Source organism: Bos taurus, chromosome 18 (assembly GCF_002263795.3).
Source record: "Bos taurus isolate L1 Dominette 01449 registration number 42190680 breed Hereford chromosome 18, ARS-UCD2.0, whole genome shotgun sequence".
Taxonomy (NCBI): domain Eukaryota; kingdom Metazoa; phylum Chordata; class Mammalia; order Artiodactyla; family Bovidae; genus Bos; species Bos taurus.
This window is the reverse complement of record NC_037345.1, coordinates 15,076,814-15,097,336: the sequence shown is the minus strand read 5'-3', so window position 1 is coordinate 15,097,336 and position 20,523 is coordinate 15,076,814. Positions and strand designations below refer to the sequence as shown.

The 20,523-nt window shown below is 45.0% G+C and overlaps 1 protein-coding gene across 4 annotated transcripts in view; it reads left to right on the top strand.

Annotated features, from left to right (window-relative positions):
• Window positions 1–7,979: 7,979 nt before the first annotated feature.
• MYLK3 (myosin light chain kinase 3) overlaps window positions 7,980–20,523 on the top strand; it is a 56,941-nt gene continuing 44,397 nt past the window's right edge. Inside the window, exon 1 of one of the 4 annotated variants that reach the window (XM_024978933.2) lies at window positions 7,980–8,182. Coding sequence is in view for 3 of the 4 variants with exons in the window: in XM_059877408.1 (XP_059733391.1) it covers window positions 19,457–19,933 (477 nt within the window). In the remaining variant the exon portion in view is untranslated. Of the gene's footprint in view, window positions 8,187–8,222; window positions 19,934–20,523 lie in introns of those variants that run through there. The other 3 variants (XM_024978932.2, XM_059877408.1, XM_002694870.6) reach the window with 3 other exon arrangements.

Below are 20,523 nucleotides of genomic sequence, written 5' to 3'. Positions count from 1 at the left end.
AACAGTGGGAGAACTTCTTTTTTATTATTGTTGTCCAGTTTATGGGTCACCCTACTGGCGGGTATGGGTTTGATTTTATCATGATTGTGCCCCTCCTACTGTCTTGCTGTGGCTTCTTCTTTGTCTTTGGATGCACCGTACCTTTTTTGGATGGGTTCCAGCGTCCTCCTGTGGATGGTTGTGATTTTGGTGCTATCACAGGAGGAGATGAGCACAATCTTCTATTCTGCCATCTTGAACTGAAATTTACAAAATTTACCCTTTTAAGTGTATAATTCAGTGACATAAAATACATTCACAATGATGTATAAAAATCACCACTATTTCTGAACTTTTTCATCACCCCAGAGAAATTCTATACCCATCAGAATAACTCCCCATTCTCTCCTCCACCCACCTCCTGGTAATCTTTATTCTGCTTTCTCTCTTAATGAGTTTGCCTCGTCTGGTACCTCATGTAAGTAGAATCATATTAATATATTTGTCCTTTGTATGCTCAGCTGCTGAGTCACGTCCAACTCTACAACCTCATGAACTATAGCCTGTCAAGCTCCTCTGTCCACAGAGGTTTCCAGGCAAGGATACTGGAGTGGTTCTTATATCCTTCTTTAGGGAATCTTCCGGACCCAGGGATCTAACCCACATCTCTTGCGTCTCCGGCATTGGCAGGTGGGTTGTTTACCACTGTGCTGCATGGGAAGCCCCTCATTTGGCCTTTAGTACCTAGCTTGCTTCACTTAGAATAATATTCAATTCATCCATACTGTAGGTGTATTAGAATTTTATTCCTTCTTAAAAGGCTGAATGATATTCCTTTGTATGTATATAACACATTTTGTTTATTCATTTGTTGATGGACACTTCATTTATTTCTACCTTTTGGCTATGAACTGAGTATATATGTTCATATATTTATGTATTCTGTGAACATGAGTGTATAAGTATCTACTTTCAGTACTTTTGGGTGTGTTCCTAGGAGTAGAGTTGCTGAATCACATGGTAATTTTATGTTTAATTTTGAGAAATCACCGAACTGTTTTACGTAGTGGCTGCGCCGTTTTACACGCCTACCCACAATGCACAAAGGTGCCAGTTTCTCCACATCCTCACAATACTTGTTTTTCTTCTTTTCCTTCTCTCTTTCTTCCTTCCATTGAAAAAAATAGAACCCATTCTATTGGGGGTGAAGTTGTATATCAACGTGGTTTTGATTTTCATTTCCCTAATGACTAGTGATACTGAACATTTTTTCATGTGCTTACTGTCTGTTGTATATTTATTCAAATCCTTTGTGCATCTGTTTATTTTGTTTATTTTTTTAAATTAATTTATTTGGCTGCACTAGATCTTAATTGCGGCACAGGGGATCTTTTTGTTCCAGCTTGTGGGATCTTTAGTTGTGGCAGATGGGATCTAGTTCCTTGACTAGGGTTCAAATCTGGGCCCCTTGCATTGGGAGCACAGAGTCTTAGCCACTGGACCACGAGGGAAGTCCTCTTTTGCCCATGTTTGAATTGGTTTGTTGGTTTAGGGGGAGAGCTATATGCCCAAATTATTTGTTCTTCAAAGATCTTCTGGGAGTTTTGATGTTCACTTGGTATTTTATGTCTGACATATCTAGAAAATGCTCCGCAGGAAATTTTTTCGTGTTTCTATGACAATGGTGTCCCTTATGTGGCAGATCTTCCTTTGTAATAGATGAAGCAGACAGTGATTCCAAGTTGCTTCCCGTGTACCTGGGCTGTTTCCAGTGTTCTCCTCTTGTTTCTGTATGGCATACTTCCAGAAAAGAATTATTGACCAGACTGATCTGAAGTGACTTGTGTGTTGCTCCCAAGGCTTCAGTGTTAAAACTTCACTTTTCTTTGAGTTTGAAATTTTTATTTCAGTAAACAAAAACATCTTCACTCTTTGACTCACAAATGAGAAATTCATTTCTGATTGAAAATGAGTTTCATTTTCTAATTTGAAATTCATCCAAATTCAATTTCACGTATCAGTATTGAGAGAATCTGCTTCTGCTCCAGCAATGGCAGCTCTGACACAAGTTTGCCACATGCTCTTCTAACTTAAAAGCTATGATACAACCCAAGAGCTAAATAAATTTGGTGCTAGAGATACTGATAAATGCAACTAACTTCTGACCTTTATCCGGAAGCTCAAGGTTAAAACTTTTATGTGTGATTTTGAGGCCGTAGAACTATAAAGCACATTTAAAAGTGTCAAACATGTTTGTAACAAAAAAAATCAATTGAACACATCTGAGTACATTTCTTTATGTCTTGTATGGTAGTGCTAACATGTGGGTTCAATTAACAGGAACAAGAGCAGAAACAATAGAAAAGAACTACCATATATGGAGTACTCACTACATCCCAGGCACCATGCCAGGTATTTCCCATGTATGATTGTGTTTAAAGATTACAAGTCAGGAAAATGAAGCTCTAAGATTCAAGAAAAGTGCTCAGGTCACATACTTGATAAATGGCAGAGACTGGATATAAAATCAGGTCAGTGTGACTCTATAACAGAAGTACAACAGCTGGATGGAGGAAAAACAAAGAAATACATTTCAAATAGTTTAATATTATTGTGACTGGCTGAAGACAAAAGGGATGTCATCTAGAAAATAGGAGATTTAAGTAGATAGACTTTTTCTTTAAACTGTGTTGGAAATGTTTCATAAAAATGAGGAAAGCCAATTTCTTCTCTAAGTGTGTTGCAGTTTTTCTTTTCATTTTCAAATTTTGGATTAAAATACTTTGCTTATGTTTGGATTGGCTTTTGTATTGTCTATTATTCCCTCCTCATTGGCCTTACTACTTCTTTCTGAACAAAATGCTACTTCAAATGTCTCCTTTCCTAATTCTTACCATGCCCCCATCTTTCAACTCAAAGCCTTTCCCTAAACCTGTCTTTAATGGATTCAGTTTGCTCATTTGAAAGTCTCCAGTTAATATAGCTTTGTCTCTATTATAGTTTTTGGTTCTTGACATCCATACTTTTGAGACTTTTGTCTTATAGTTCCTCATTTGTGACCTTTTTTGTTTTCCTTTTGTTTGTTTTTGGCTTTTTTCTACACTGTCGTTTTGAATTTGTGGCCCTTTTCTTTAGGTAAAAGCCTAAAGAAAGAAATTTCTAGAATCTCTCTTACTAGACCAATTTTCAACTTTTTAGAATGTAAAAACTAGTTTTTTCAAATTGATCGTAAATCTACTCTTGGATCAGTCAGTCATGACCAGTTGGGTAGGGACCAGAATCCCATTCTACAAACGTGGCTGCTGGGAGTCTACTGATACAGACTCTGTTAGGGGCATCCCTAGAAAAGACAAAATGTTTACTAGCCAGGTACTCATCAAAGAGGTGCCTTCTACACTCTGTAGACCAGGGGATAGGAAAACTTTATGATGTCCTTGTAAACAAGATGGAGAAACATAAACTGAATCCTGGGGAATTGGGTGCAATCGTAAGTATTTGAACAACCAAATGCAAAGAGGGTGCACTGATGCTACCCTGCAGGCAGGTCATTAGTGATGAGCTGGAAGGCTCTGCTCAACCAGACCTGATTTTGGCATTGCTCTCAGTGATTCAGATGAGCTCTCACTGGAATGCAAGTGCCCACACGATCAGAGGCTATGGCCCTGGCTTCCTTGGTGCTATTCAGGCCACATTAAGAAAGTGTTAGTCATTTGTCATTTTCTGACCACCCTTGACTCCCCTTCCAGAGTATATTATCCTCCAGTCTTAAAGCAACTGCCATTAGCGCTCCCCTGGGAATAAGTAATGCCAAGATAGGGAAATGGCTGGAGTTCACTGGTCTCCCCCACCCCTACTCCCAGCCTTTTCTCTATTCTCTTTTCCTGGGACACCATTTACTGAACCTTGGGCTTTTGGATTTCATCTGTTCTTTCACATTTCTCTCTTTTCATCCTATGCTATAGGAGATTTCCTCCCTTTTATAATTTGTGAACATTTTATTTCTGTTATCACATTTTAAATCTCTAATTGCTTCTCTAATTATTCTTTTTTAAATCTTATGTTTTTATAAAATCTTTCTTAACTCTCTTGAGTCAACTTTTATTCTATTCCCTGATAATTTTGTTTCCACCAGAATTTGTTTTTCACATTTATATATCTTGATCTTTCCCTCTCTAGCTGCTAGATCTGCCATTATCTTGGTGATCTTTGCTTACCTGCTCATATTTAAGAAAGAAGGTCCATATAAGTAGGGTGACGTCTCTCCACTGGTAATTCTGACTGGGTGCTCTGGGCATGAGATGGGAGAGTTGAGTGGAAGTTCATTTTTAGGCTGAGGTCACCTGATGGCCAGAATGAGAACTTTACTGTGAGACATAAAGCTGATGACTAAAATCCTTAGATCTCCAGTGTGGAGAACTGTCTAATTTGTTTAGAGAAGAGCTGTCTGGGGCTTGTTTACTTTTGCCTGAGGGTAAAGGCCAGTTGCCTGTACTTACTACATGTGAGGGAGGGGCTGGAGGATGGAAGTGGGTGGTGGAGAAAAGCAGGTGGGTACGGTTGATCCACCTTCGGAGCTTGCCTGTTCCCTGGGCTGACTGGCAGCCATTCTCTGCAACCCTCATAGCTTGTTCTGGGCTGGCCGTCTAAGGCTTCCTTTACCTGTAAGCCTCTTCCATCAACTCTCTGGCTTCCGGATATATGCCAACTGTCTCATCCCCAAGTGATACCTCCTTACTCCATTCTCCATTAGATACAAGTTTATTCCTTTGTGTACTTTTGTTCCTTTTGTATAAAGAGTCAAGGCAGAGAGAGCATGTCTGGTTCATTAATAAAAAACAATACACATTTACTATTTGTTATCCTGCAAGTAATATTTCTAGCAAAAGAACTGTAAATTAATGTAATGGTCCATTGAAATAAACAAATAATTTTTTATAATTTAAAAAAGTATACAAGTAACATATAAAAACATACTTCTTATAGAAATGCAAATACAGAAACATGTGGATTATAAAGAGAATTTGGCTTTTCCCTTATTTTTCCCCAACAGAGTTCTGCTCTTTCCCCAGGAAGTAGCTGCTGTTAATTACTGGCTATGTATCCTTGACTATTGCTAATGTATTTGTATATCTATATGTGTCTGGTTCTCAGGCTGTTTGTCCTTTTTATTTAGATAGGATCAAGTTTCATATGTTGTTTTGTGAATTTTAACTTGGCCGTATGTCTTGGCTAGCTTTTCAGGATAGTAGATGTACTGCTGCTGCTCCTGCTGCTAAGTCGCGTCAGTCGAGTCCGACTCTGTGCGACCCCATAGACGGCAGCCCACCAGGCTCCGCCGTCCCTGGGATTCTCCAGGCAAGAACACTGGAGTGGGTTGCCATTTCCTTCTCCAATACATGAAAGTGAAAGTGAAGTCGCTCAGTCATGTCTGACTCCTAGTGACCCCATGGACTGCAGCCTACCAGGCTCCTCCGTCCATGGGATTTTCCAGGCAAGAGTACTGGAGTGGGGTGCCATTGCCTTCTCCGAGTAGATGTACAGCTGTCATTATTTCCTCCACTGGTTGCCATTTAAGGAGTCTGCAGTTTTGTTCTTTTTTTCCCAAAAAGACAAAATCTATTACTTTCCTGTTTCTTTGACCCTTAGCATGCTTTCCACTCAAACTGAGAAATCCTTGTCATAACTATAAAGAATCCCAGTGAATTAAACTGAAAAAAAGTGGCTGGATGAAATACAGCAAATTGAACAGATCATAATATGTAATAATATTTAGAGGTACGATACTAAAACTTCTTTATTAAAATTCATATTATCCTACCTCGGGTAGTGAATGGAACAAAATCAAATAACAGTTATTTTGCTCACAGCTAAGAAGGCAAATCAGCTTGAATGTCATCTCTCAAATGTACTAATAACAAATGTCCAGGCTTAAAACATCCTTATTTTTTTCCTACTGTTCTTTTCCTGCTATTCCCTGACTGTTTTTCTGGTTTATTCACCATGTTTTAAGTTCTTGATTTATTCCTTATTCTTTTTGTTATAGGTCTTGAAACTGGAATCAATTTAACCTCAAAAAAAAATCAGTGTTAATTTTCAGATGAATCCTCTTTATAATAGTGTATAAGAATATCTATGACAAAAATACACACTTTCCTTGACTCTGTGGCAGAATGATACCCCTATACACCCCCACTCCCTCCACTCCCCGCTTTCACATTTCTTCATCTGTAGAAATCTGTGCTCACCTATGTAAGGTTGGATCACAACTCCAGCTTACACTCTGCTTTTAACAAATTCATTGAGCACTAAGCTATGTTAGGCACTGTTATATGCATTTCATTTTTATTATCTCATTTAATCCTCAAAATAGTCCCACACATTAGATTTAGAGAGGTTAAGGTACTTGTTTAAAGTCAGACAGTACGTGGTAGAGCTAAGCTTCAAACCTGGGTCTGCCTAACACCAAAGTTTGAGCTCTGGCCTCTGTGCCACAGATTCACCACTCAGCCAGTGAGCCCTCATGACTGCGTGAGAAGAGAAACCTCACTGGGAGGGTAGACGATGGCCCCCCCAAAAGGTATTCACATCCTCATCTCTGGAACCTGTGAATGTTACTTTTTATGGTGAAAAAGAACTTTGAAAATGTGATTAAGAACCTCAAGATGGGAAGATTATCTTGGATTATCCAGGTGAGACCTAAATACGGTCACATATATCATCATGCAAGGGAGGCAGGGGATCTGACACATGCACAGAAGGATTAGGAAGGCAGTGTGATCGTGGAAACAGAGTGCAGTGATTGACCAGAAACCAAGAAACGCCAGCTGCTACCAGAAGCTAGGAAGGGAAGGAATGATTTTCTCCTGGAGCCTCTGGAGAAAGCATAGCCCTGCTGACACCTTGGTTTGGCCCAGTGATATTAGTGTCAGACTTCTGGCCTCCAGAACTGCGAGAGAATAAGTTTCTGTTGTTTTAAGCCATTAAGTTTGTGGTAACTTTTTATGGCAATCACAGGTGACTTTGTGAGCTCTCTAGGCCAGTTTCCTTATGTAAATGAGAATATTAATGGTAATACTTAGAATTTAAAAAATATACAGTGCTGGCTTTTACCTTGCACGAGGTGAATGCTTGACAGAACTGTTACCACTTTTAGGATCTGATAGGAAGACATTTGTGGTGCTTTGGGAGAACACAAGAAAGAGGGGTGGTTAACCCAGCCTCTGGTTCATAAACGCACCTGACCATCCAGTAAGGTTAATGAAGGAGCTAAAATTGATTTAATTGATTTTTTTGCCAAATGACAGAGTTCACACACACACACACACACACAAAATCTCCACCCCTAATTTCTAAGAGTGACTGCAATCATCAGAGAAACTCTTTTCAGGTGATAACTCTTATTACCTGGTGGATGCCCCAGTGACTTTCTTATTTTTCTAGAGGTGATTCTGAATGGTCATTCCAGGACACGTTAATAAATGGACCGTAAAAATAAACACTGCAACTGGAGACTGGAAGTGTAAATTCAGTTGCCTATCAGGAATGTAATCTGTGACCATGACACTTTGTCCATAGAAATGAACAGAGGGAGGGCTGGACTGGTCTGGGGGCCTGGTTCCCAGGCATGTAAGGATTATTTCTCTCTGAGGGCTGGACAGGAGCCGAGCCAGAGAGTTTGCCTTTGAGCTGTTCCCATTTGTTCATCCAGCTCCCAGAGAGACGTCATTGCCTTCATTATGGGTTGCTCTGGGCTAGTGATGGAGGAGTTAGCAGGGTGGCCTGGAGTGGCTCTCTGCAGGCTGGTGCCAGCTGACACATGCCACTTAGGTTTCCAAGGAGCCAAGCTGTCCCCACTCACGCATGGCTGATGCACTTGTGGCTAAATGCGGTGCCGCTAGGGCCCCAGGCCAGATTCAGGGCAGGACATAGAATGCCACCTCCATCACCAGGGAAACAGTGGTCTGCGTGCATGATTTAAACCAGGGCCAACAAGAAGGCTCAAAGGCACGGTCAGCAGAGGAAGGGAGACCAGAGAGTGGCTTGCATGGATTTTGTCTTGGGTTCTGACTGTTGACAAGCCACTTAACTGCCTGCATGTTTAGGTTTATCTGCATGTAAGATGGAGGGAACAATACGCATCTGACAGGGGACTTATGAAAACAGCATTTCTGATAGACCGCTCGGGATCCATGGATGGAAGGTGGTATGTAAGTGCAGATGGTAAACTGGTGGTGTGTGTGTGTTTTCAGCAGGTGCCTTAAGGGCATGTAGACCCTCCAGAAAACACATTTAGAGTCTGACCAAAAGCAGACAATAGTAAAAACTAACAATCTTAAGTGCATGGATTTGTCTTTGGTTTTGTGCAGCTATCAGGGAATTACATGTGTAATTCAGACTTCAAAACTATTTTATTTTCAAACATTGCTGTGATTAGTCGTACTTAAGGCTCAAATCATTTGAGAATGCTGTAGTTGATTGTTTGCAGATGTTTGCCAACTTTGCTCTAAAAAAATTCCCAAATTAATTCTACTGTAGTTTAATGAGTTGCATGTGTAGTCTGGAATGTTTGTTTCCAAGTCGGAAGGGGGCAAAAATCTATTTAAAAATCAGTGCAAAGAGGAATCCTTTCTCTATCCCTGGGGGTTTACTGTTTCTGAGGAGTCCTGAATCTGTTACATATACATTTGTTGTGTTCATTTAAGGTTAAGCAATCGTGTTAATTTAAGGTTAAGCAATCGAGGTCTGACCTCTCTATAAGGTTACTAAATGTCATTTTCTGTCAGCTGGGTTCCTGGGGGAGTCTGTTCTTGGTCAATTAACCTCTCACTTGTGCATATTGTTGTCTAGAATAATTCCTGTGGGTCCAGATGAATCATGACTATTACAGAAAAAAAAAAAAAAAACCCACAAATAATACACTTAAAAGTTAGAATAATTATATAAATGAAATATAGAAAAGAAAGATCATCTGCAATTCTCTGATGCAGAATTAACCATATTGGCATATATGTATATTTTAAACAAAAATGGGATTCTAATGTCTGTACTTGGCTGTTTTGCAACCTGCTTTTGGGGTGAAACCTTCACCTATTGGATCTGGGAGGAACACCATAGATCCTCAGAGTGTCTGACCCTGTACAGTGAGGAGGGGTCCTGCTTTGGTTGCAGGCATGGCGGTGGGGAAGTGGAGGTGGAATGAGGGCCTCAGAGCATCAGTCAGCATTTATGAAAGGAGTTTCAAAGACTTGTTCTCTCAGATGTCATTCCACTTCCTTAGCGCTAATGTGTTTTGGCAACAGCATACATCCCAGAACTGGTAAACACTTGCTGCTTTTAGTTTCTGTGTGGATGACAATCCTGTGCCCTCCCAATCCATTTACATTCCATCAGATCCACTGGTTCCTCCTTCCTCCCTTTTTTTCCATACTAACAGAACTTGGTAAGGCATACAGAACAATGCACAAATCTTATAGCCTTTTGGATTGAATACTACAGACCTGTATGCACATATAAAACATCTCCAACATCCCAGAAGTGGCTCTGTGTCCCCTCTGAGTCAGTCCCTCCTACCTCTAGGTAATCAATCTGTTCAGTCTTAGACACGAATTTTACTATGTTATTTCCCACCTAAAAACATTCCACAGGATTATTGTCCCTTTATCTTGCCCCTTGGGTCTAAATGTCTCTGCTTGACTTTCCAGGTCCACTTTCTTAAGAGTCCTGCCTGCTGGATCATTTGGGCCTCCATTGACACCTCCTGGCCCAAGACTAGTATCTGCACTGTCACTCCCATCTGCCAGACTATCTGGAGCTCTGTTCACTCCATGCCCTCACCTTTCCCTGGCCTGCCTGAATCTCACCCATCCTTCAAGGCTCAGCTCAAGTCCGGTTCCCACCAAGAAGTCCTTTCACTTTGCTAAAATTTGTTTCCAATTTCTTTACCTCCCACTTACACTCTGAATTGGTTGACATCAAGTAACCAAGTTTCTGCAGAGACTTGGGCCCATGGAAGGCAGGCCACTCTGCCATTCCTACTTACTATTCCCAGTGACCCTCCACAGTCAGCAGCACAGTTTTCCAAACCCTCCCTCCTTCTCTCACCCGTTCTCTTGCATCATGGGGCTGCCTCAGGTCTGCTGCTCCCCAACCCCAAACCCTGCTCCCGGTCTGAAGCCCCCTCTTTCCTTCCCCTTCTTGGTGCTTTGCTACCCAGCTCACCATATTCTCTCCTGCAGACCTCAGATTCCACCCATTCTTTAGATTTGACAGGAAAAATCCTGAGACCAAGCTCTCCTCAGAGGATAGGGACAGATTGAGGACTGAGAATTTGAGCAGATGAAGGTGGGCTGCTTTTTTATCAGATACGGGAGGCCTGGGAACACTGGTACATCACATGATTTTGCCCTATCCCACCCACATCCCTCACACCCAGCAGTTAGTGGCTGTCCCGTCTTCTCTGTTGTTCCAGTGTGTTACCCTTGCTTCCACCCAGACTTTCCACCCTGAGCTCACAGGTATCAGCACAGCAAAGGGTTTAAATAAGATATTGCTGTTAAAGTGCTTAGCACAGTGTCTGCCATGGTCAGGCTCAGGGCTAATATAAAAAGCCTGCAACTCTTTCTCTGATTCCTGTCAAGCCAGGTGTGTTAGGGGTCTCAAAGTGAGTGTGTGTGTGTGTGTGTGTGTGTGGCCAGAAACCCTACCTACTATAGTGAACACAGGCCCTGGGGCCATGGCCAGCTCTGCACTGACTCTCCCTGGGACCCTCAGTCTCTTCTTGAGGAAAATAAGAATCATAATCCATGCAACTTAGATGAGTGTAAGTGTGAGCACACATCAAAGCGCTTGGCAGGTGGGGACACCTTACCAGTATGAGCCGACAGGCAGTACAATATGTTGGCATGAAGCTTATTGGCCTAGTTCCAACTTGCAAATAAAATTGTGTTTCTAAATTAGCAGTTGGAAAATGCAGCCCCCTAGAGAAAATCGGGTTCTAGACAAGATGTTCCAATTAGACTCCTCCGGCTGTAAGCAGGCTTGGGAGTTTGGCTGCCTGCATTGATATACAGGGTCTTACACACTTACAATAGACACACTTACAATAAAAGTCTGTCTAGTCAAAGATATGGTTTTTCCAGTAGTCGTGTATGGATGGGAGAGTTGGACTATAAAGAAAGCTGAGCACCGAAGAATTGATGCTTTTGAACTGTGGTGTTGGAGAAGACTCTTGAGAGTCCCTTGGACAGCAAGGAGATCCAACCAGTCCATCCTAAAGGAAATCAGTCCTGAATATTCATTGGAAGGACTGATGCTGAAGTTGAAACTCCAATACTTTGGCCATGTGATGCAAAGAACTGACTTACTTGAAAAGACCCTGTTGCTGAGAAAGATTGAAAGCAGGAGGAGAAGGGGACAACAGAGGATGAGATGGTTGGATGGCATCACCAACTCGATGGACATGAGTTTGAGTAAGCTCCAGGAGTTGGTGATGGACTTGGAAGCTTGGCATGCTACAGTCCATAGGGTCGCAAAGAGTGGGACATGACTGAGCAACTGAACTGAACTGAACTGAACACAGACTTTGGAAAGTGACTTTGTCATCCCAAGCCTCAGTTTACTCACCTGTGAAATGGGGATATAGTTTCTTTGTCTTAGAATTGTTGTGGGGGCAAAAGTAATTTATGTGACAATGTAGCACAGTGCCTGACACATAGAAATGCTTGATAAATAATAGTCCTTTATTTCCTAAATAAGTGTTGCTCTGGACATGTTGAATGAATTAATAGCTGCTAGTGCGGATTTGATTTATGAGGGTCCTTTTTGTTCTTCTCTGATATTTTCAGGCTTATTCCATCTGACCATGCTCGGCTGGGAACAATTTTGACTAGGCATGTGAGAAAGGAGTTTACAAAGTGAAAAGCTTCAACCAGGGGTAGAAATGCTGCCTACAGAAGACAGTGAGATCTGGGAGCAACCCCACCAGCCACCTGAGAGCTAGCGAGGAGGGTCCCTGAGGCCCAGGCCTGTCATGAAGCTGTCGTTTCCGTCTCTGCTTCTTCAGAGCTCCCAACTTGCCTCTGGTTTTATTCCTAAGTGCAATTCCTGGATTCATCCTGGCAGGACTTTTGGTATCTTTCTGGGTAGGCAGATGAGATAAGCAGTAGATGATTTTCTACAAAAGAATAAGTAACTATTATAATATCTAGGGGCCCCAACCCTGTGCCCAGTCCCCCCACCCCCACGCCCCATCTCCTCAGACAACTGTCCAGGATGAGCCTGTGGGCAGAGGCCAATTTCATGACACACACACCATTCTCAAATCCAGCAAGCAGGGTGGAGATTTCCATGGTCACTCTGAGGGCAACAGTTTGGTCCGGTCTTTGCCTTTGACTTACTCGGTGGCCTTTAAAAAGCCCCTTCTCCTCTCCAGATCTCAGACTGTACATCTACAAAATGATGGGGTTGACCCTTACAGTCTCTGAAGTTCCTCCTGTCTCTGAAAGTGGCAGAGTGGTGTGAGTTATCAACCTGGGTTGGAATTCTGGCTCCACTGTTTTCTGACTGTGTGGCCTTGGGGGAGCCCCTTAAGTTCTTTAGATTGATCTCCCTCTGTAAAATGAGGTGATAAATAGTAATCTACCCTATAGGGTTGTACATGCCTTCTCAGTCCCTCAGTCATGTCTGACTCTTTGCAACCCTGCAGACTGTAGTCTACCAGGCTCCTCTGTCCATGGGATTTTCCAGACAAGAATACTGGAGTGGGTTTCCTCCTCCAGGAGCTCTTCCAGGTCCAGGGATTGGACCCAAGTCTCCCGAGTCTCCTGCATTGGCAGGCAGATTCTTTACCACTGAACCACCTGGGAAACCCACACTATAGGTTTGTAGCAAAGTCTAAATAAGACATTTGCATTTAAAGTACTTAGTACAGAATCTGCCCATGGTCAGGTTCAAGAAAGCAAGCTAAATATCAAAAACCTGCACCCCCTACTCTGATTGCTGTCAGTCAGGCCAGGTGAATTGGGCCCTGGAGTGATATGTGTGCATATATGTCTGTCTGTCTGTGGATGCATGCCAGGGCATGTGGAGGGTTTGGCCTCCCCCAGAGCACTCTGGGTAGATCTGTCCAAGGAGCCTCCCTGAGGGTAACAGCTGAGTTGGAGCAGGCATCTCATTCAGCAGAAGCCACCGCTCATGGCCTTCTCTTCACTGCAGCATGTCCCAGTCTTTGAGGCTCCAGATATCTTCATTGCTTCTTGAGTAGTTTTACTTAAAGAGGCAATTACTGATCCCTCTCAGCCTGGATGTGAGCAGCCCCCATGAAGAAAGCAACCTGTTCTATTGCTGTCCAGGGCTTTGCTCTGTCCTGGAGGGCTGCTGGAAGGCAAGGAGTCTTAGCTCTTCTTCTGGCCCCTGCACCCAGGTTCTGGATTTTGAACTCAGGTCAGCTCTGTCTGAGGACTCAATCCCTTCTTTTTTCTGTTGTTGGACCACACAGCGTTTGTTTCACACTGGACACTCAGCTAAGTGATGCAGGAAGTAGGCCCCCAGGAAGCCAGATACCGCCTAGCAAAGCAGATAACCAAGTGAAGCCTCTGGATGCCTCTGGGGCCCGGGGCAGGCTCAGAGATAAGCGGAAATGCCAGGCTTATCGCTGCAGCCCGAGTTCTAGAGAAGCCATCCTGGCCAGCCCACCTCGTTCCCTGGGCTCCGGGCAGTCGGGCATCTCTAAGCAGAGTAAACACTGGGCTGGCACGGCCGCAGCAGCAGGACAGGACGCTGTGCCTCACTCCGGCACTTCTCAGTCCCAGCGCCAGAGGCCAGCAGCGGGCGTCGAATTACACCCAGATATTTGCGGTAAGCAGGCCGGTCTGCTTTGAAGTAGGAACCCAAGTAACAACTATTAGGTTCACAGGACAAAGGGAGCCTCAGTGAATCTGAGTCCTCTTGGACCAAGAAACTCCATCAGCAGAAACTTTTGGTTGATGAGTACAGCCTGGGGGTGGTCAGCACAGGCCTTTCCCGATGTGGTGGGCAGACAAGGCCAAGGGGCAGCTAACCCCAAAGTTGTCCACGTTGAACCCTGCGAGACTTTCTGAGGTTCTGTTTCATCCCTGGTTTCCTTTCGGGAGTAAGTGCAGCTTCGTGGAGGACGTGTTTGCCCTTTCTGGTTGCACATCATGAGTGGTGCATGCGGGGTGGTGGCCTGGGGGAGGTCAGGTGGCTGGGGGAGCTGATTTAGGTTTGGGAAGACACACCCTTGTCCCCTGCCCCTACCCCACAATGAGGTGACTGAGTAGGCTGCCGTGCTGGTGGGCTGTCCGTCTGGGCTGGGATGGTGAGGGGTGGTGAGTTCCAATCTCTACTGTTTTCATGTACTTACTGTGTGCCAAGTGCTGTGCTGAGTGTTTTGCTTATCTGAATACTCAAATAGCCCTGAGGCTATTGCACTGGTACGAGCCCCTTTTACAAATGAAGAACACTGTGTTCAGGGAGGTTAAGTAAGTTCCAGCTGGCCCTTACGGGCACTTAGGTGCACTTACCTACTTGTATATATGTGGCCTCAAGATACGTGGCCTCCATCTCTCAGAAAATTGTCTTATTTGACTTTGTTAGAACAAGACCCTTCACTGCCTTGTGCTGCCACACTTGTTATGAGTCCACAAACATGCAAATTCTACCACGTTGGCCTCCCCCAGATGTTGTACCTGTGAGCTCCGCAAAACCTACTTCCCATCCTGCTCCCCAGCAGCAAACACAATGAAGTCTTTGAGCAGTTCTTTCTGGTGTTTGCTTCCAATTCTCTCCTCATCAATTTTGTTCATTATGTATGGATTTCCTTTTAAGAGAAATGAAGATTTAGCTCTCTCCATTTTCCCTTTACAACTCTCATAATATTATATATCACTGCTTTAACTTAATACAGTATTTACTTTATTATGGCATAATATAATACATATATAATGTAACATTATAATGTGTGTGCTGTGCTTAGCCACTGTCTGACTCTTTGTGACGCCATGGACTGTAGCCCGCCAGGCTCTTCTGTCCATGGGGATTCTCCAGGCAAGAATGCTGCAGTGGGTTGTCATGCTCTCTCCAGGGGATCTTCCCAAGCCAGGAGTTGAACCCAGGTCTCCCACATTGCAGGCAGATTCTTTACTATCTGAGCCACCAGGGAAACCCAAGAATACTGGAGAGAATTGCCATTCTCTTCTCCAGGGGATCTTCCCGACCCAGAAATCCAACAAGGGTCTCCTGCATTGCAGGAAGATTCCTTACCAGCTGAACTACCAAGGAAACCCAAAAGTCTGATGCTCTACCAACTGAGCTATCCAGGCTCCTATATAAATATTATTCATTGAAAATTCAATCATGTACTTAAAAATTTTTTTTTAATTTTTTAGTTGGAAGATATTGCTTTACAATGCTGTGTTGATTTCTGCTGTACAACAACGCAAATCAGTCATTATGTATATAACCCTTTCCTCTTTTGCCTCCCTCCCCTGGTCCCATCCCACCCCTCTTGGTCATCACAGAGCTCCACGCCAGTCTCCCTGTAATCGTGTATTTTGATTTCATTCTTTCCTGGACTCCGATTTTCTTGGAGACTCTGATTCCTTCTGTTCCCCTTTTGCCCCGTGGCTGGCATTGTACTGATGGCTAACATCTGAGCACTCACTGCGTGCCAAGCTTCGTTCCAGGCGCCTCCCAAGCATTCTCAAATGACCCTCCTGACAACTCCATGAAGCATGTGCATTGCTATTATGTTACACTCCAGGAAGTACAGACTGAGAGAGGTTAAATAAACTGGCCCACGATCCTGCCTAATAACAGGCAGAGGCAGGAGTTAAATCCTGGTCATCTGACCCTAGGCCCCATACTCGTAACATTTTACATGTCTTTAACTCTATTATATTTCATAATGTCTGTAGTATTTCTTTGATAAATTCCTTTCCTCTTTCTTTCCTTTCTCCACCTGAACTCCAGTTAATTAGATGTAGGACCAGCTTAATCCACTGTCTCTCTTTCTTTTTTCTCCTATTGTACACATCTTCAGCTTTCAGTTCTGTTTTCTGGAATATTATCTTATTCCAGATAAGATAATATCTTCCTATCCCTGTATTGGATTTTTAAATGTTAACATTCATATTTGTAATTCCCAAGACCTTTTATTCTATGCTTGTTCTTTTTCCACAGTACTCTCTTCTTTTTCAATGGATGGAAGAATCTTTCACACTTTTCTGTGGTTACTAATGAGAGCCTTTTTTGAAACTTTCTTGTTTCTTTGTTCCCTGTTTCTGCCACAATATATTTCTGTTTATTTGTTTGGGCTCCCCTTTTTATCTTGGGAGCTTTCTCTGAATACCTGGTGATCCCTTTTTTCTGTGCATATTTCAGAATAAGGCACTGAAACCTGGCTGGTGGGTTGAGGCTTGTTGATCGCTTGGCTCTGTTGAGGATCAGATGATCCTCAGAGCATAGCACTGTTGTACTGTGGACCGCTGCATCTCTTCAGAAACAGATCTGTGATCTGCAGGGAATGGGGGGCAGGAGAAGAGTCACGGCTTTGAATGGACTCCTCAGCCTTGAGTTTCTGCTCCCCTCTTCCTCCAACTGGGATCTCAGGGTCCACAAGCCTCTCTAAGGTTCTTCAGGAAAAGCTGGCTATCACCATAAAGACATTGGAAGACTCTTGGGGTTCAGTGCACACTGATACAGCCTCTGGCAAACAGAGGTCTGTGCCTTTCTGGGAGTGGACTGGCTGCCAGTCATCACCCAGGAAAGATGAGGTGTCACTGAACTTGCTACTCTGTGACCATCCAGCTTGGTTGCCTCTTCTCTGACCTGTGTTCTCTTGACTTGGTGGGTGGAATGCCTCCCCTGTTCTCTGGGCAGGCACCATTGCCCCAAAAGAATTGCCCATGGCTCTTGCTGTGCCCTCTAACTGAGGGAGCTGGAGAGAAGCCATGCACCCACCCTCAGAAAACGGATGTGCTCATAAACTCATTTCTTCTGGAGGCTGAGAAATGAAAGGGCTTCACAGTTGGTGTTCATCAAGGAGGCCTAAGGACTTGTCCTGTCGGCATATTCTGAGCTTTCTCCCAGAGGCTCCTAGAGTTTACTTCTGGGAATTGTGAGGGCTTCTTGCCCTCTGCTCATCTGATTGTTCTGGGAAACCCCAGCTGCAGCCTCCTCCTTCCACTTTCTCCCAGGGATCAGCCCAGCCGCCTGCTCCTATTGGCGCCTCCTTAGTTCATTCCTTCTATATAGTTGCCTTGAATACCTACATCCCAGGCATGTTGGTGTGCTGGGGATCATGGCAAGCCAAAGGGGTGCTGTTCTGGGCTCAGGGGCCTTCAGAGTAGTTCTGGAACAGTGGATGACACAGCAGACACATTCACAGTAAACCCGCTGACTTGCAATTACTTGTCGCTTAAGGGAGACCAGGGGCAAATCCTTTTGCAATTCGAATAATTAGCTTTTTGATATAAATAGATGTCTGGGACACTTACTTGTGACCATTGTGTTCATCTAGACTTTCAAAATATCTTTCCAGACTTTATTAACCCAGGACTTGCCTGGAAGCAGGCTGCTCTGAGATCTCTAGAGCAGCGGTCATAGTGAAGCAGCCTGTGCCAAGCATTGGTAGGAGCGGTCTCCCAGAGACGACATCTGTCTCTTTAGACTGTGGGGACTTCCTTTCACAAAGATTATCAGGACCTACTGAAGGACATTGTGCTGAGTGTTAGACTTCCAGAGCTTTCTCTAGGTGGACATTTCCCAAGGTTGGGTCCAGGGAACCGCAGTTCCACAGGGAAGTGTTCAGCAGGAAGTGCGGGGAAGGAGTGAGTCCCCGGTCGGATGCTGATTTCTTCCTGTGGCAGATGACTGTTGCTGAGGTACAGAGTGAGTCCCCAGCTGTGTGCCCAGTGTGCCTCAAATTTCTTTTTCCAAGGACAGTTTATCTGTGTGTTTTAAATCACAATAAATGTAATAGACCAGTGCTCTTTGGAGCATGCTCTGGGCCATTCCACCAATGACACCTGGTCTGTGCTCCGAGAAACGGGTCTGGCTTTCTATATGGGCTGCTAAGGGCAGTTGTCCTGACAGAGGAGGGTGGCGAGGGGTTTGTGGTCAAGCTGCCCACTGCATTTACCACTCATCTGCAGCTTCAGAAAGCTAAATGATCCCAAGGTGCTTTTAGACGTCAGAGTTCCAGGTCGAATTTATTCTCATAATTGCTTTCATTCAGAAGGAGGGGGTTTAAGGGAATGCTAATGCTCACCTCCCTGCTGCTGGCCTTCACCAGAGATACGCTGTCCTCAGGAGGTTGTATGCCTGGGGCCACCTTGGACAGAGTCCCTCTCTGGCCCTGCTTTCTCTCTATGAAGACCTGGAGGCAAGTGGTGCACGTGGACTGCTCCCTGGCAGCCTCAGGCACTAGGGTGCCCCCTTGTCCCCCACCTTAGTGTCAGCTTGAGCGTGTCCTTTTGTCTACTGTATTATTGACGTTTCTGTGAAAGTTTCATTTGAACCAAGGGTTTCTGATGCTAAAACATTTGGAAACCACTGGAAACACGGGCCCCTTGCTCTCTGAGGCCCTACTGTGTCTGTTTCAGTTTTGCAGTTTACAGACTGAATGCCTGATGCCTGTGTAGTCATCCTTGCGGGAGAAAGGGGTGGCTGGCAAATGGTCCCCAGAGGGCTCTGCAAGGAACATGGCCTGCATGATGACGCTTGGGGAGTAACTTAGGCCCTTGCTAGCCCCTCACTTCTATTTTTAGGTACAAGTGATTAGTGTCTGGGGGCCCCATGTGGGGAGGGACATGCACACCCACCTCTACAGCAGCCTAAACATCTTTGCGGTATCAGCAAAGTAGGGGCAACAAAATTTTGTTTTTAATTTGCAAAAGAATCAAATTTTTTCATCATGGCAAAGATCAGAACTCTGTTGAATGGCCTCGCATTTCTTCCTGTTTTGGTCTTGCTTCTTATTGTGAATTTGGTGTGTATGTGGTTTGGGTGGGAGCCATGTACTTCTCAGTGCTTTGGGTCTCTTAAGTCCTTACTCTGCCCTGGTGTTCCTTATAGAGTCCAGCTTTTGGGACGTTACCTAAAGGATTCCTTTTCTTCTAACCTTTAGTTTCAGCTACATGAACGCCTGCCTGTCCTGGGCAGATTCTTAAAATATTTGCCCATCAGCAGCCTCTCAGAAAGGAATGTTAAATGCTGCCATGATGTCAAAGGGGCCCCGAGGAGAAGGGCCTGGGCCAAGCCCAGCCTGTCACTCATGGCCACAGCAGAGTGGGAGATAAGCAAAGGCAACGGCTTGTAGAAAGCCTGGTCCTCTGGGCTCCCTGAACAACCCAGGCAGTCCCTAGCTAAAGAACAATGAACTTCCAGACACCACTGCCCAAGTGAAAGCCAGAGGTCTGTGGCTCTTCCGAATCTGCACTCTTGAAGAGTCTTCATCAGGATGTCAGGAGCCCCTAAGGAGAGTTTGGGGCCCCAGGGGCTACCGGGGCTGGGCAAGGCCTGCTTAACCACTATGGACAAAAAGCTCAACATGCTGAATGAGAAGGTTGACAAACTGTTACATTTCCAAGAAGACGTCACGGAGAAACTGCAGTGTGTGTACCGAGGCATGGGCCACCTGGAGCAAGGCCTGCACCGGCTGGAGGCTTCCCGCGGTCTGGGCCCGGCTGGGGCCGACCGCTCCCCACCGTCTGATGCTCAGGCTGGGTGGCCGGAGGTCCTGGAGCTGGTGCGGGCCGGGAGGCAGGATGCCGCCCAGCAGGGCGCCAGGCTTGAAGCCCTCTTCCGGATGGTGATGGCCGTGGACAAGGCCATAGCTTTGGTGGGGGCCGTGCTCCAGAACTCGAAGGTGGTGGATTTCATCATGCAAGGGAGTGTCCCCTGGAGGAAGGGAAGCCTGGCCGACGTCCCTGAGGAGGTTGGTTCCTGCTTCTGTGCCCCGGTGCCCTTCTGGCTGGAAGGGAGGTTCAGGGCCCTGGTGGGTTGCCCAGACAGGAAGCTAGTCTTCGGAGAGCGGGAGTGCTGTTGTCTCCTCTAGTGTCTCCTGCATGACTTGTTGATGGGAAAAAGGAGAGATGGAAGCTTAAAGGCCATAGGTGGATTTCCAGACAGGGCAGGACGTTTGGGTTTCTCCCTTGTGCCCTGGCAAAGACCGTGGGGCCCTGGGCAGTGCAGGGCGCCTAAAAGTGGGGGACAAATGAGCCACCAGGGAGAGGAGGGCAGTTACACTTATCTGACATCCCAGGGACTTCTCTCCTTACACCTGGGGTGGGCGAGAGGTGGGGAGCACTCAGTTTACCCTGACAGAGTCCCTCCTTCGGAAACACAGACCCCCCTTCCTGTCCCCAACCTTGTGCTGTGTCCCTGAGTGGGCGGAGTATGCAGCTGCCTGTGGGGAGATGAGTGTTGACAGTGGCCCACGGGGGACACAGGCCGGGGCCAGAGCCTGGGGGTGGTGTGGCATTTCTGGGAGTGGCTGTTCCCAAGGGTTGCATAATCAGATCCACT